We start from the raw sequence: 16,898 nt of genomic DNA, 5'->3' as shown, positions 1-16,898 counted from the left end.
ACACTTGTCCGTGTACTGCTACCCATGGTATGGGATCCTTACTAGATAGGATTAACAGAGTACGCCAAGAAAGTTCAAAGAAGAGCAGCACATTTTACGCGATTGCGAAGTAAGGGGGAAAATGTCGTTGACATGATAAGCAATTTAGAATGACACCATTAAAACAATGGCATTTTTAACTGCGACAGAATCTTCTCACAAATTTTCCGTCACCAACTTTCTGATCTGAATGTGAAAATATTTTATTGATGCTAACCTACATAGGCAGAAATGACCATCATAATAAAAATAAGGGGAATCAGGGCTCGCACGGAAAGACACACGTGTTTGTGTTTTCTGCATGCTGTTCGAGAGTGGAATAATAGAAGATTATTGTGAAGGTGAGTCGATGAACCCTGTGCCAACCACTTAGGTGTGATTTGCAGAGTATCGATGTAATGTAGATGTAGATGTGGACGTAGATGTAGGCCCGCACGGATCTAGTCGGGCGATGGGCCTTACCTGCTACAGTGCCAGTTCATCCCCAACTTTCGCAGAGGTTGGTGTGAAATATAATCAGAATTTTTACAAAATTGTGAATTAAAAATGCATGTCAATGAAGACATCGTGAAAGTATCAGAAGCTGCACGTCAATTATACAGAGAAGTGTCCAAGGTGATGTTACAAGATGCAGTTTATTACGACAGCTAGCGTGCTGCAAATAATTTGATTGCATCAGAATTGATACTGAAATCTACCAAAGATTTTGTTATCACTATTGGCGAGGCAGGTATTTAAAAATTGATTTTTCTCTCTATTTTTACAATTTTGAATTTTTTTTCTTTCCAGGATGTTAGTATCAGTCAGTGTATAACAGGATTCTAGCTGTCAAAGGAAGTGAAATTATTTTCGTCAAAAGACCCGGATTGAATAAAGTGACGCATGCTCTCACTCTGCCTGGAAACATCCTACCTGAAGTATGAATTTGTTCACAAGAGAGAACCAGTAACGCTGGTCCCCGAGTTTAAAAAACAGTTAAAGAATATGAGTAAAATTATAACAACTTTCTAACATCTTCAAAATCTGGCATACTAGCGATGGAACCGTATACTGACTTTCTCAACCAGTGTTTGGAGTCTTATATGAGTGAAAAAAGGTTTCTGTTAATTACTGACTCTTAGGGTGGACAAGCAAAGCCTTAATTATTCAACAAAATCTTTCAGGGTGATGAGAAATCATGAACTTATAAAATTAAAGTGATTCTTCTGACATGTACTCCACTTGTTCAACCATGTAATGTTTATTTTTACAGACAAGTAAAACCTCTGATGTAGGGTATACAAGATTGCACTTATCTTACTGAAAATAATAGGCAAATTCTCGTGAAGACTACATAAAAATACAATTAATAGTCCATCAGCTGCGATCACCAATTTTTAAGGAAATGATCCGATATGCCTGGTATGCTTCCAGGCTTTCTAATGAAAGATTTCAGAAACATCGATGAAGTACACTTTTCAACATATCTTTAAAAAAAAAAAAGAGAGAGAGAGAGAGAGAGAGAGAGAGAGAGAGAGAGAGAGAGAGAGAGAGTGGTTCCTGTAAACAATCGTCCTTCATAAATTATGCAAGACGTCCAATTTTTTTGTTTGTTTTCAATGTTTTGATGACAGTTATCATTCTGGTGGTTAAAAATAAAATATAATACTGAAAACTGTGCACGATACTGTAAAAGTATTTATAATTGAAACTCCACCCAGAATTTTGTGACTGTGGTAATTAATTTACCTCCATTAAATATGCATTTGAAATTATTCAACTTTTAAAAAGAAAATATTGATGAGTGTAATTCACATTTTAAGTAACTGTGACAGCCATTTCATAAACAAAATAAAATTATTGATGATTTAATTGATAATACTTTAGGTCATTAACTTTTAAATAAAATTGTTATAATTAAAAAAAAAAAAAAAAAAAAAAATAAAAAAAAAAAAAAATAAAATAAAATAAAATCAAGCCTGCCTGTAGGATTGAACCAAATTGATCACATTAAATTCTGGAATGCTACCCGACTGAGCTACTTAACCTGTATGCCAAAATACTACTTATGACCAGATATGAGGTGCCTATGAACTATGCTTAAAACTTTAGAGCCCTTTTCTTTCCAGATTTTTCCAGATAGTGCACTTTAAGAATACTAGAAGTGGACATCCTTGAGGTATACTAGTAACTTGTGAAGTCTCATCTTGAACTGAATTTCCGAGACCGTAAGATCCCCTTGTTAGAGCAGAGACAAGCAAGGGAGAAACTTTTCTTTTTTTGGGGGTGAGGGAGTGGGGGGTGGTGATTAACACGAGGAAGCTAATAACAACATGTGGAGGGCAGAATGAAGTCTCTTATGGATTGGGAGAGGGGAGAATAGAGTACCTAAGTGAAGTGCTTCAGTCCTGTTTGCCTCCAGGAGACCTAGTACATTTCCGTCACAGGGGGACTGTAGGACGAAGGTTTACGAGAAAGTAAGTTGGTTGGTTGGGGACCAAACAGCAAGGTCCCATAATCTAAGTTGGCAACAGCCAAGGAAGGAATTACAGAAACAGCACAGTCCCATCAAGGGGAAGGGAAAACAGGCAAACAAAGAGGTAAAAACAATGTTGAGGCAGCAGGAAGAGTAAAGAACAGGATGCGTGGAGGACGGTGACAGTGGGAGCTGGGGTGCCCCAGACACGCTACACACATTTACCACAATGCAGCAAATAATCTACTGATGTTCATTTCATGCTAAATTGACATTACTAAAATTGGTCCGAAGTGCCTACCATGAGAACATGTACATATATTCCTAGAACTACAATTCTACCGCCAACGGCAATTTCCAGTTTAAATGAAGTGAAGCTGACATCAATCAAAACCCTGTTGGAGGATTGTGCTCTTATCGTCCTCTGGTGTTTGAACTGACTTACCAGTCAGTTCTATGGGGAGGCAACAGTTTACTGTGGAGTCCTAACCATGATGCAACTGTCATTTATCATGTCAGGAAGCTTGTCAGAGTAAGCCAGACAAGACATCCAGCCAAAGATACTTAGCCAGGGTGCATATGCAGACAAGCTAAAAAAAAAAAAAAAAAAAAAAAAAAAAAAAAAAAAAAAAAAAAAAAAAAAAAAAAAAAAAAACACCAGATTTTTCCCAGATTTCCCAGTTAAAAACACACTTTCTCCAGGGTGAAAATACACTTTACCCGTGTTAAGTGACAGTATACTTTCCGTCGTAACTATAAAACTTCTCAATCCTTTGAATGGTTATGGTTTTGTACACCAGTGTGGAACTTTCCAGTACTTGAGAAAACTAACCTCTGCGGGGGGAGGGCTTTTGGAAAGATCTTTGGTGTGCAGTAACATGTACGCTGCGTATTTTCGTATTATGAAAGTTTAAATTAGAATTCCACTAACCACTGCATGTTACTTTCCAAAGCATCGAAATCGAGATTGTGATGCTGTCATGTGATCTCGCCAGCGGGTATTCAGAGCATAGGATACATGATGATGTCAGCCAATAGCAGCATCACTGTTGAGTAGCGCAAACACACAAACAGGAAAGCAAAGCAAAGCTTTCACACATAATATTGGAATCAAAGATTAAAAAGCTGCAAGAGAAACTAAGCTTTCACATATGATGATCTTTTTTGTGCATGTTACACTTTATGAGACATCAGACATATGTGCCAGTGGAATTTTTAGTAACAACATAAATGTCTGAACTGGGCTCGAAATTCTTCTAAATGGATCGTCATCAAAGAGTTGATTTTTAAAATGAGATCAAAGAGTTTATTTTTAAAATGAGAGTCAAATGCTCTGTGATTCAAGAAATTCGTCATACATTCTCACACACAGTTCATCTTGTGTAAAATGAAATTTACTTTGAATGTAGCACTTTTGAAACCCCCATTTGCAATGTTTCCCCGCGACCTTTTAGATACAGGTTTGTTCCAGCAGTTTCCAGAGTGTGCCAGGTAACAGGTGTCACTGCACTTGCACAGCTGCAGTGACGTAAGAAGCCCGTATATTCCTACGTGTAAAACATCGGGATTTCGTGAACCGTACTAAAATGCATAATTCAGCTGAATGTGCACATTCGTATGGCCAGATTCCCAATAAAGTAGGCCTCGACCTGATATTAAGCTTTTCAGTGTGGTTTTTGGGATGTAAATTTTCTTGAAGTACCAGTACTGTATTATCTCATGTTTGGTTCTTTATTATGGCATAGCGCCATACATGCTAGCACATGAAAATGTGCACTTGAAATGCAATGAACAGTTGGAACTACCCAATTGTGTGGAATTAAACACTTCATTTCAAATAAATTGACTGTCTCAGTGGAAAAGATTAATAGAAGCCACATTTCTTTAGCAAACCTACAAAAAATAACTTCATTGTTCTGCAGGGTGATTAATGCTAATAACTCATTTTAGCCTTTCGTAATTATATGAATGTATTTTAATTCACTTGCTCCTGGCCACAGAAATCCATTCTGTTTTTATTTGACCTGGGAGCAATAAACGAAGAGGGAACATCAAAATCTCTAAACGTAAACAAGGGTCACGTGGAGACTACTCCACCTCCTCACTATAACTCATGACTACTCTACGCACCAGCACCAGTTTTACGATATTTCCGAACCAGGGCAGTACTAGATAGTGCTCCCCATTCACATTTGTTCAAATTTTGAAATTTTGCCACTACATATCTATCTTCCAGACAGTAGTTTGCAAACCATTCTCTTCGCAATGCTGCCTCCTTCGAATAATTATTGCTGTTGATGTTAATAATTACTGGTGTTAATGAAAAAACACCACCACCACCAACTAAAACTGCATCTTCTAGCAAGCTGAGTGTTATCGATTGTAATTCATGCAACGTGATTTGTAATTTCAGTTTTGGCAACAGTGCTTCATGCATTACAGTAGCTTTTCGCCGTGTTGTTGTTGTGGTCTTCAGTCCCGAGACTGGTTTGATGCAGCTCTCCATGCTACTCTATCCTGTCCAAGCTGCTTCATCTCCGAGTACCTACTGCAACCTACATCGTTCTGAATCTGCTTGGTGTATTCATCTCTTGGTCTCCCTCTACGATTTTTACCCTCCACGCTGCCCTCCAATACTAAATTGGTGATCCCTTGATGCCTCAGAACATGTCCTACCAATCGATCCTTTCTTCTAGTCAAGTTGTGCCACAAACTTCTCTTCTCCCCAATCCTATTCAACACCTCATTAGTTATGTGATCTACCCACCTAATCTTCAGCATTCATCTGTAGCACCACATTTCGAAAGCTTCTATTCTCTTCTTGTCTAAACTATTTATCGTCCATGTTTCACTTCCATACATGGCTACACTCCATACAAATACTTTCAGAAACGACTTCCTGACATTTAAACCTATACTCGATGTTAACAAATTTCTCTTCTTCAGAAACGCTTTCCTTGCCATTGCCAGTCTACATTTTACATCCTCTCTACTTCGACCGTCATCAGTTACTTTGCTCCCCAAATAGCAAAACTCCTTTACTACTTTAAGTGTCTCATTTCCTAATCTAATTCCCTCAGCATCACCCGATTTAATTTGACTACATTCCATTATCCTTGTTTTGCTTTTGTTGATGTTCATCTTATATACTCCTTTCAAGACACTGTCCATTCCATTCAACTGCTCTTCCAAGTCCTTTGCTGTCTCTGACAGAATTACAATGTCATCGGGAACCTCAAAGTTTTTACTTCTTCTCCATGGATTTTAATACCTACTCCGAATCTTTCTTTTGCTTCCTTTACTGCTTGCTCAATATACAGATTGAATAACATCGGAGAGAGGCTACAACCCTGTCTCACTCCCTTCCCAACCACTGCTTCCCTTTCATGCCCCTCAACTCTTATAACTGCCATTTGGTTTCCTCATCGCATAATTAACTCTATTTAGAAGAAATGTGAACAGTTATTTTGACATTCTAAGATAATTAAAAGAACTTCTTGGATCTTCCATTATAAATTATTTCAGCAAGGTTGCTGAGTAACTGAGCTGACATCTTTTATTCATCCAGTCACGAATCGAGACATGTTTATCATTTTTTCCTTGAGCAGCAATTCCATGCAACAAACTTTAACTCCATCACAACTCGTGGACGTGCAGCTAACAAAACTTTCATTTCAGACATGACTCAGGAACCCACAAAATGATGAAATTGAAATGTATACTTGTTTCGCCAGGCCTAAAATCATATATGAAACCATTTGCATGGAACTCATTTCACACAAGGAGGGGCGCAACCCAATATCATTGTGCAAACTAGGCTTAACGCTTTTCAAACCACCAGCTGCAATATTTTCCCCTGACCTGTTAGAATTAGGTTCGTTTCAGCAGTTGGCACAGACCACCACAGGCGTCACTGCACTTGCGCAGCTACGATGACGTAGGAAGCTCGTATGTATAAACATTAAAAGATCTTACATTATGTCCTAAAAGAAACAAGACATCAGAGGATACTCCAAGAGCATCGTAATTTCATGAACCATACTGAAAAGCATTATTCGGCTTATAGTGCACATTCGCATGTCCAGATTCCCAATGAAGTACGTCTCAACCCGATATTAAGCTTTTCAGTGCGGTTTTTGGGATGTAAATTTTCTTGGAGTACCAGTACTGTATTATCTCATGTCTGGTTCTTTATTATGGCATAATGCCATATGTGCTAGAAGATGAAAACATGCACTTTAAATGCAGTGAACAGTTGAAACTACCCAATAGTGTGGAATTAAACTCTTTGTTTCAAATAAATTGACTGTCTCAGCAGAAAAGATTAATAGAAGCCAAATGTCTTTAGCAAACTGACAAAAATAACTTCATTGTTCTGCCAAGGCGATTAATGCTTGACTGTCAGAAAGGTGGAAATAAAATAAGATCTGAAACTACCAACATGTTAGCCCTTCATAATTATGTGAATGTATTTTAATTCACTTGATAAGCTGTCGGCCATAGAAATCCGTTTTGTTTTCATTTGACATGAGAGAAATAACCGAAATCAAACAGCAAAGTCACTAAACATAAACTCGGGTCACATGGAGACTACCCACCTCGCTACTACAAGTCAGATTGCTCTGCGCACCTGCCCTGGATCTACGATGATTCCTAACCATCCCCCCACCCCACCCCCCCAAGCATTTGGGATAGTAGAACACCAAAAATTAAAAAACCTGCCTTTTCACAAAATTTTCATTTTGTAGTGCACATCTTTCTGAACAGCCTGATACATAAAGCATATATGTTCAAGAAAATGTAAGACATGTTATTTGGTCTTAAGTGTGCCAAAGTGCAGCGGCACGCCTCTTCACACAGCATTCTTGTATCACGTGTCACTGCATTTCGCTCTTGGAATTCAAACATGTGTATTTTGTAATGGATGCCATCAAATTATATTCAGGACAGTGGAAATTAATATGTCCTGTGGTGCCTCTACTGCTCCCAGTTGGCCGGTTTGACATCCTGCCCCTCTTTTTTTTAAAAAAAAAAACACTCGCAATTAATACTTGATGGGATTATTTGTAACCGGGAGATCAAGAACTCTTCAGAAAATGTGCACTCATTATTGCCTATTGGCTAATAACTTGCTGTTTCGTGTGACATAAAAGCAAATATAAGGTACATAAAACTGCGAATACAAGAGACAAGCAAGACAGTACAAATTTCTTCAATCCTTACATCCTAGCATCTTTTCTCTCTAATCTTGCTACAGCTTTACATGATGTGCTTTCCTTCTTGAGAAACAATCTATTACTTCATCAAAGTTCGTCAAATGTTTTGCTACATGAAAAATCAAAATGTCGTCATCTAATATTGAAAATGCTGTTATTACAAATAGTACCCACGACTAATGTGCTTTCTCAATCTGACTACGTCTCTTTTGTCACTGTCTGCTAGATGAAACGAAATAGGCCTATCTAATATTGCAGCAATTTTAACAAACACCGAATAAATGAGACTGTTTTGGCACAAATGGTCATTTTTATAGCACGACAGAACATAATTCATGAATTACCAATATCAAATGCCTATTAGGCCTACTAAAGGCAAAAAGCTTTATGTTAGGAATAGTTTCACATTTCATTCACACACTCCAGCTTCTCAAACATGAAATCAACTCCCAGAATAGAACTTAAGCAGCTGCTAGCTGGGGACTGTACAACTGGCCGTTACTAGAGTAGCAATCTGGCCAAAACTTTCCTGTCTGAAGTTCAATTTCTTGGAGACATCGCAAAGATAATACATGATCGTTCTTATTTGTTATTCCTGTCTGTCGTTTATTTCCACTCTGGTAGTCTGAATCCATGGATTTCGCTAGTAATTATAAGCTGATCGATCATTCGCTAACCCAGTCAACACATAACACACAGTGATTGGCATACACCCATTTGACTTTACTCCACTCATGTAATACAGCCTCGTCCCCTTCTGTCTGCAGGAAAGTTTGTTTCTAAATGCGACAGATTCCTCTGGCACAGACATCACGTACACTATGCACCCATTCAAAAATCAACTTACGGTTCACTCATAAATCAATAAGGGAATAAAACAACAGGGATACGTTTCAAAATCATATGAATAATTGCTAGACCAACGTGCACTGGATGTTAGGCGCTTTGAGAAACAAGATTTTTTCCCTCAAGAACACGAATTTGGTGGCCCCATCCCCCCATGAAATCGCCACCCGAGTCAAGACGTGACGGATCCCGCTTCCCCCCCTCGGGCACTAGATCCGGGCCTGTTGCGCATGTGTGAATCTGGCACCTTGGGCACGCCCGTAAAATTTTTCTGGATAGCATCTGGCTGCTTGCTGCTACTGCTTATACAGCTAACAGCTACACTTCTGTAGCCAGAAGTGGGAGAAGGTACTACCCATATGCGACTGAACTGAGCATGAGCCCACTAATGAATTTAATGTAAACAGTTGAGAAGTCACTCTCATATGAAGCAATTTGTTGTTATAAGGCATTGCATAGCCTTCCTAAAGCCTTTGACACGTTTTGCTGTTCGCAGATGCTTGTATGAGCACTGTGTTTTGTCATCGTGTGTCACGCATTTCCTTTGCAACTGAATTTTACATTCTTTTTTCCTCTCGTTCATGTTTTATTGCTGCAGTAGTGGGATACAGTAATATCTTTTGTTAGAGTATCAGTTCTTATGAGATAAAATTACAAAAATTCATCGTATTTACTCAAATCTAAGCCACACTTTTTTTTCCGGTTTTTGTAATCCAAAAAACCGCCTGCGGCTTAGAACCGATTGCAAAGTAAGCGGAAGTTCTGAAAAACGTTGGTAGGTGCCGCCACAACTAATTTCTGCCGTCGAATATATGTAGCGCTACACAGGCATGCTTAGCAGGAACAAAGACAAATAGATAAATACTGGCGCCGAAACCTCTGAGTCAGTTAAAAAAAAAAAAAAAAAGTGGAAGACGAGCTTTTTTCTCCACCCTGAGTTTCGACCACTGCATTTTCATACATTATCCAATGAAGTAAATACAAATTCCGTATTGTTCATCTTCAAATGTAGCAGCATTTCAATGTACTACGAAAATCCGACTGGCAAGACTGTTTGGGATGTTTGTCAATATAGTCAACTCTACGTTCTGAATTTTTTCCTACCTGTGAGAAGAGATGGTTGCTAATAGGAACTTTTATGAATTGTGAATCACATGCAGTATTCTCTTCACCAAAAGAATAATACGAATATAAACATTTTGCCATGTATTCTTTCATGTTTGCTGCTATCTCATTTAAATCCTGTCTGCCTAATAAACTACAAAACTAGAGTGAGACAACAGCAAATGCGGAAGAATATACATATCATGTCATTTTTATATTCGTATTACTCTTATGCTGAATAGTGATACAGTCAGAAATGAAGCACGCAATTGACTAGATTTTTAAATCTGAGAGGACTAATTTCTGTGCAGAATGTAATGTACTAAAGAGGCGTCTGCAAAGATTTTCAAACGGAGAAAATTTTTAAACTCTCGTTCAGAACATCATCTATCATACGCAGTCTATTATTTGGTTCTTGTTGAACATTATCAAAGAAAGCAGCAGTGTAAGTAACAACAAATAGCAGTCTCTTGCCATTGTTTTGCTAATGAGATGATTCCTCTTTTTTTTATTGTAAGCGGCGGTAGTGTGCACAAAAGCAAGCCATGCCACGAGCGGCGACGGGCCATAAACACTCATTATCAGAATGCGACTAACAATGCATGACACAGTACAGTAATGCATTTTTAGCTTAGAGTGACGTAAACACCTATAACAAAGAGAACGGCACTTATCAGATCAAATAAAAATAAGCAATCAATTCAAACCAGACAAAGCACGTGAAAAAGGAAAGGTACCCGTACAAATACGGACAAAGCGCCTGACGCATAGCAATGGCTACCTGGTAAAGCTTACGAACCAAACCAAACTACTGTAGCTGTGTCGTCATTCATTCGACCTAAATCGTGTCTCATATTACAATGGACCAACTTTTTTTCCATTTGGAGGTGCAGCCTAAAACTTTTCTCTGCACATGAATTTTGAGTCTCAAATTTCAGGTGCGGCTTAGATTCAGGAAATTTTTTTTCCCTTGATTTCAAGTCTCATTTTTCAGGTGCGGCTTAGATCTGAGTAAATACGGTAACTGAAAACTAAAACAACAAAAAATTCCAGGGTTTTTCCCGGGTATCCTCGTCTCCAACATACCCGTCACTCTGCCACTTTCCTGAATTTAATACCCATTAACAATCACCACATTCTTAATTATAAAATCATTATTTACTAATTTATTTATTCCCCCTTTGTTTTTAAGGATTTCTTCTTTCCTCTTGTTTCACAGTTGCCCACTTTCCTCTTATTTCTCACTTCTATTTTTCTTCCCCCTTTCATATATCTCCCTCATTAATCTTTTATTTCTGACAATGTATCATCCATTATACGTGAACTGAAGCTGGCACAGTGATTATTCTTGTATTAAGTGTAACATATCTTTACAGGAATTTGTCACAGATCTTCGATACCATAATACAAGCCTTACAAATGCACTACCAGAGAACCACTTTTTTTGAAACCCTCAGCTTTATTTTTGCCTCCTCCTCTTCATCCTTGTCTTTCTGAGCCTGAGAGATACCAGTAACTACTACACCCCCCCCCCCCCCCCACACACACACCTTTCCAGCCCTAATGTCTCAAATCAATTCCTCTTTCTCTCTGAACAATGAATGTACCTCTTTTGAAAGTTAGGATTAGTACTGTCGATTAGTGTTGCTATTGGCAGCACCAGGAACTTCATATTTTGAATGCCCTACTGCCAAGCTATTCAGTCCTGATAAATTGAATTACTGAGATAAAAGTAATTTTTAACACTTATTTGAGGGGCTGTAACTTTCTTTGTAACGGACGCAGATGACAATGCACCACTTTATGTAACATCTTTTTCTCGTTGTATTTAGGGTTGTTAATAAACTGTTAGTGACAAGAGAGAAAATAGTGAAGAAATCTTAAGGTATAAAATTGAGCAAAGACCTTGTATGAAGAAGCTAGGAGACAAGTACAGGCTATGTAACTGAAAATTATAGTGTATTTGGAAAAGTAGTTGGTTAAATTGAAGAAAATCATTTCAAGAACAACAAATGACAAAAAAATTAGTTCCTGCTTCTACACTGGAGTTGTCAAATGTACTTTAACATTGTGTGTCTTATTCAGGTATAACTATTAGCAGCGGATGTGGCACTTTCATGATAAGTTAATGCAGTTACTTGGAATTTTTTCACAATGAATGTGAAAGTGGTAACAACCATCTAATGTATCTTATGTACCTCTGTCGTCTGGTGGCTTCGATTGTCGCCTAAGTGCTATTGTTACAGTAGTATCGACAGATGATGGGTCAACTGGTGCAGAGGATGGTCGCACTGGAGTACTTCCCGATGTCCTCCTAACATACGTTGTAGCAGCCGTGTCATTTGGAGTACTTTTGCTACGTGCATCTTCCAGTAGAAACTGGAAAAGAAATTTATTACATGTACTTCATAAAGTAATTTTAATACTCTCTAAAAATAAAAGCGGCATGCAATTCATATATCAGGCGTTGTCTATCAAAACAGAAAAGAAAAATTTTTCGACACTTCTAAAGAAACAACAACACACACATCATTTTCAAAGTGGATACCATGTATTGTGCAAAAAATCTACCAACAAAATAGATCGGCCCTTTGCATATCCAGGTCACTAGCTCAAATGAGTTTCTGAAAACAAAGAGAATTCTGTTTGCATTTTTGGCGACATAAGAACACGTAAAATATTCGAAGAGCAGATAACTGCTCTAGTTTCGCCTTATCCCTCGCCAGCATTTTTTTCCAACCCAAATAGAAATCATGCACAAAAGATGTAATTCTGAATAACTACAACTCTACATTATTACAATGACTATATGTGAAGACAGCGGATAATTGAAAGAAAAAGTGTGTTAATTACAGAAAATCTACAGTAACAATACCCTAAAAATAAACATGCACAGCTTATTTTAAATAATCAGCCGTAAGACAGGCAGAGACACAAAACTACAATAGAAACTTTAGTGAACAGAATTACTGCACCAGTGATATCTAACAGGTTGAGAAGAGAAGTCTACTACAAAGCAGAAACTACTGGGTGTACTGGAACAAGCAACTGTCAGCACACCTTATTCCTGTCACCGTTATCAACCCTAAGCCTCCAAGAGGGTCGTCGCTCTTGGTGTACTTCCTCTTCTTTTCCACCTGTTGCCACACTCTTTGAAGGCACTGTTGGGCTTGCTGTAGTTATTGTTGCAGTAATTGATGGTGAGTTAGTAACAGCAGGAAGCTGTGGAAACCGAATATCAGAAATGACACCTTTATAACGTGGCGCTGTATTAGTACACACTACATTTAACCCAAGCAAGTAATACGTTCAATAATTCCACACCCTGACAGCCAAAATTACAATATCTGAAAACTGGAAAATAGTAAGACAAGTTCAGGTAGCCATCTGTGAATTTTTATGCACTCCAACTCCACATACATTTGAATCTTCATTCTCTTTTCATCTGCCTATCAAATTACAGTTGTTCTGTTCTTGCTTTCATTTCGTATGGAACAGTTTACAACTGAAGAAATTTGTTAGCACTAACTCCTTGTCATTAACATCCATTTCAGTGAAGGACAAGGTTTGCGCTGTGGTCCTGCTGGTGTACATCATGGCAGTCATATAAATAAATTTTTGAGAAACAATTTCAGTTCAGACAACAGTCAACTATAGCATTTTTAAAGTTTATAACTCTTCTTAATTGAAACTTTCTTAGTAATCACACACATCATAATACGTTTTTGAAAATGTTCTAGAAATGTTGGAAGCACCATTTGTTAACCATGTGTACACAATATCCCAAAAAAATGTAAAGGACACTTCATGTGAATGTAATGGCTGTTTTGATGAGACAAACAAAGAAGAGAACAAAGGTACAAATCTATTTTTTTTAATGAAATGATTTAATACTGGCAAACTGCACAGAAAACCTATAACATCATAAGTTATTATATATAAGAGTGCCAACATATTGGAATGTTGACTCCACCAAGAGATATATTTCTGAACTTTTAGAGCTTCTAACTTACATCAATACAGGCAGACTTGTGTGTTTGGTAGCTCAGTGCAGAACTGAATACAGAGCACCACACTAAATACTTAGGCAAATCTAAATATGTTCCTTGAGAACTATCAAAATTCAAATGTCAGTGAATATGTTAATAATGTAAGAATCTTTTATGTAATATCTAGCTTATTGGATTCCAATCAGATCAACATGTATATTCTTTGACTAAGAAGCAAACAAACACCAACAAATTTCCTAAAATTATTTCTCATGATATTTTTGTTCCCATGTTTTGTATTTTTTTCTCCATGCTTTGCAGTTGCACAATTGTGTCTGCCCCACAAGCCAACTGCCTTCTTATCATTCCTAAACATTAATTATATTTTTGTTTTATCTAATAATTAATGCCAAAACTCAAAATGAGTTCTACACAGAGTTTTGAGTAAACAATATTTACTTTTCGAATGCCTGATAAGCACTGAATAAAAGTATTGCCACTATGTGGTAAACAAATACAGTTTCTATGGTTAATTGCAAACTACAGGATACCCATTTTCTACATGGAAAGGAGTGGTTTCGGTTTTATTCCTCACTGGGACATGAAAGAGGAGGGAGATGGAGACCAGAGAAAGGAGGAGGGGCGGGGCTTATGTTCATATACTTTTAACACACACCTGTTCATTATTGCTCAATTGCTGTGTTGCTTGTTGAAGCTGCTGCTGATTTTTTCGTTTTACCAGCTGCTCTGCAGACTTTATTTCTTCTAAAGTGACACCTTGAGTGGATCGTCGTGTTTCACGAACACGTTTTGCATGTGCTTTCCTTTGCGTTTCTGATTCCTCATCACGAACAGGTGGGACAAAGGATCTGAAATAAATGAATTTATTTTAACAACTATATAAATTTGATTAAATGTATACCTACTACCTTCACATTAGTATTTTATCATAAATGGTGCCTCTAATTTTTTTCATTTTAATTAGTCCAGTCTCATTTTATTATATTCTCAACGCTCTCATACTGGGGATTCATTTTCTCTTTTCCTGTTACAAACATATGTAATTATATTACTGAAATGTAAGCTGCAATCATGTTCACCTTACAATGCTGCAGACTGATGGGATAAGACACAAGCCTAAAAAAAGGACTTTTTTCTCACCTCACAGTAGCAATATGTGTGGTCCTAAAAGGAATTAGTAGTGTTACACGAGCTATTATGTATCCTAATCTTGGGGTAAAAATTAAAAAAAAAAAAAAATTATTTTAACTTTGCAAATGGAGAGAAAAGTTTTTTCATTACAAATAAAAAATTACTTCCTACAATTTAACAAATGAGAAAGCAAACAAAACTTATGAACTAATGTACACTTGCATTGGCTTCTTTAATGTTTTAAAATGTCTCTTTTGACAGTATTTAATGCCGTAGAGGAAGTCAACCTCTCAGGCTGCTGCACATTACATTCTGAATACTTGTTTTTATGGTACTTCAACTGCAGTGAAAAAGGGCCTACTCTTAACACTGAAACACTAGCTTCCACGGTAGAATGACTGCTGCTTAAGACAGCCTCTTTTGGAACAACATCAGGTCGCAAAACCTATCGATTTTCTTTGTAGTTCCACCACTTTTGAACACCGTTTCAGAGTTAAATTAACAGAGCCCTGTTATCTATGATATTAGTCATTTAAGAGTGAGGGAAATGGACAGTGGTAGTTCAGAGTTCAATGCAGCAGTATGTTTCCTGTGGTTGAGATATTACACATTAGCTCAGTTGTTCATTGAATGGAAAGGAATTGAAGCCTTTATCTTTCTGGTTGTCTTTAACCTGCACTCATCTCATTCTGCTTTAAAAAAAAAAAAAAAAAAAAAAAAAAAAAAAAAAAAAAACAACCGACAAGAACCAAACTGTTTGAAAGGCTTCTGCAAACTAAGTTACAATTCTACACCTCTTTATTGCAACTGAGAAACAATTCTAACTCTATATAAATGACACACACACAGTTTGTATTCAAGTAATGTTAACATTAATATCTCCATAAAAATTAGAAAAAAATCATTTTACCAGCACAAACATGGTAATGATGTGTGCAATTAACTTATGTTGTGTGCAGAAATATAAACATCACAATACCGTATTTACCTTAGTATAAGACAATCCTGAATATAAGACAACCCCTTCCCCTCCACCCCTTTTTAAGAGTCACCTTGAGCAGAGCTCATTTTTAATATATTCTGAGTACTCAAAGTTACAAACTGTTTTATTGACATTAAGTACCTGCCAAACCCTTAAGCATTATACCTATTTTAAAATAAAGGCTTTTCCGATTGCCTACATTTAAAAATACAACAAGAAACCAAAAGGAATGGTTTACATTAATTTTTACCGTTAGCACCTTTTTCACTTACTAAACCTGTTGTCTGTGGTATCATTATTTTTAAGCACCACCCTCATCCTAACAGAACAGTTGTGAAGTTTAGGTCTTTATTGTCACAAATATTTCACGGTTTCTTCCAAATACGTTGTGATATCCGAGGTTGTGATTACGGTGGAACCTGAGAATGCAGATGTTTTGCTGAATATGTATTGGGTTTTGCTTCAACACTGATGAGAATATAACGCAGTTTCTTGCTTCCAAATATATTGTCTGCTCCCTGCTCTCTCAACAGCTACGCAGAACCAGCATCTGACACACCCTCATTGATTCCTGTTATACCTCATGATCAGTGTCAACAACATTGCTGTAGGAAACATGTAAGTATACTATGGTCCCTATCTAGACAACCACAACTGGCCCCTATCTAGATCATCATCTGCTGAAATGTACAACACCACAGTTCTGTTTTTGTCCAATTTTAAAGTCAATTCAAATGGTTTCAGGCAAACTACAGCAGTATAGGTTCTCCTGGTTGGTAGCAAGACAGAACTTGCTGCCCATTCAGTACTCCATAACCTACTTCTCAATGAAGACTGTATCACTCTTCCCCCTCCAACCCTTCCAAAATGCTGTGCTGAGCAACTGTGAAATTTGGGCTGCAATATCTTCTACGGTGCAGGTCATATGCAACACCACTAACTAATACATAAAGACTGCAATCACAATTCAATAAAATCTTCTAATTTCCACTTGCTCTGTGATCTACTGACATCTGTTGGCACTACCTCCACAAAGGGTCTTGCCGTTGTAATTTATTCTTGTGATAACAATTGCTGACAGTTTAATACTTTTTTTTTAGATATTTAATTCTGAA

General features: G+C 37.3%; 1 protein-coding gene across 1 annotated transcript in view; it reads right to left on the bottom strand.

The window, feature by feature from the left end:
- LOC124796246 (protein phosphatase 1 regulatory subunit 12A-like) overlaps window positions 1–16,898 on the bottom strand; it is a 371,361-nt gene that overhangs the window by 118,760 nt on the left and 235,703 nt on the right. Inside the window, 3 exon segments of the mRNA XM_047260342.1 lie at window positions 11,859–12,039; window positions 12,721–12,882; window positions 14,326–14,518. Coding sequence (XP_047116298.1) covers window positions 11,859–12,039; window positions 12,721–12,882; window positions 14,326–14,518 — 536 coding nt within the window.

The sequence above is a fragment of the Schistocerca piceifrons genome, chromosome 4 (assembly GCF_021461385.2).
Source record: "Schistocerca piceifrons isolate TAMUIC-IGC-003096 chromosome 4, iqSchPice1.1, whole genome shotgun sequence".
NCBI classification, from domain to species: Eukaryota; Metazoa; Arthropoda; class Insecta; order Orthoptera; family Acrididae; genus Schistocerca; species Schistocerca piceifrons.
Note: the sequence above shows the minus strand (reverse complement) of the source record. Positions and strands in the feature narration are given on the sequence as shown.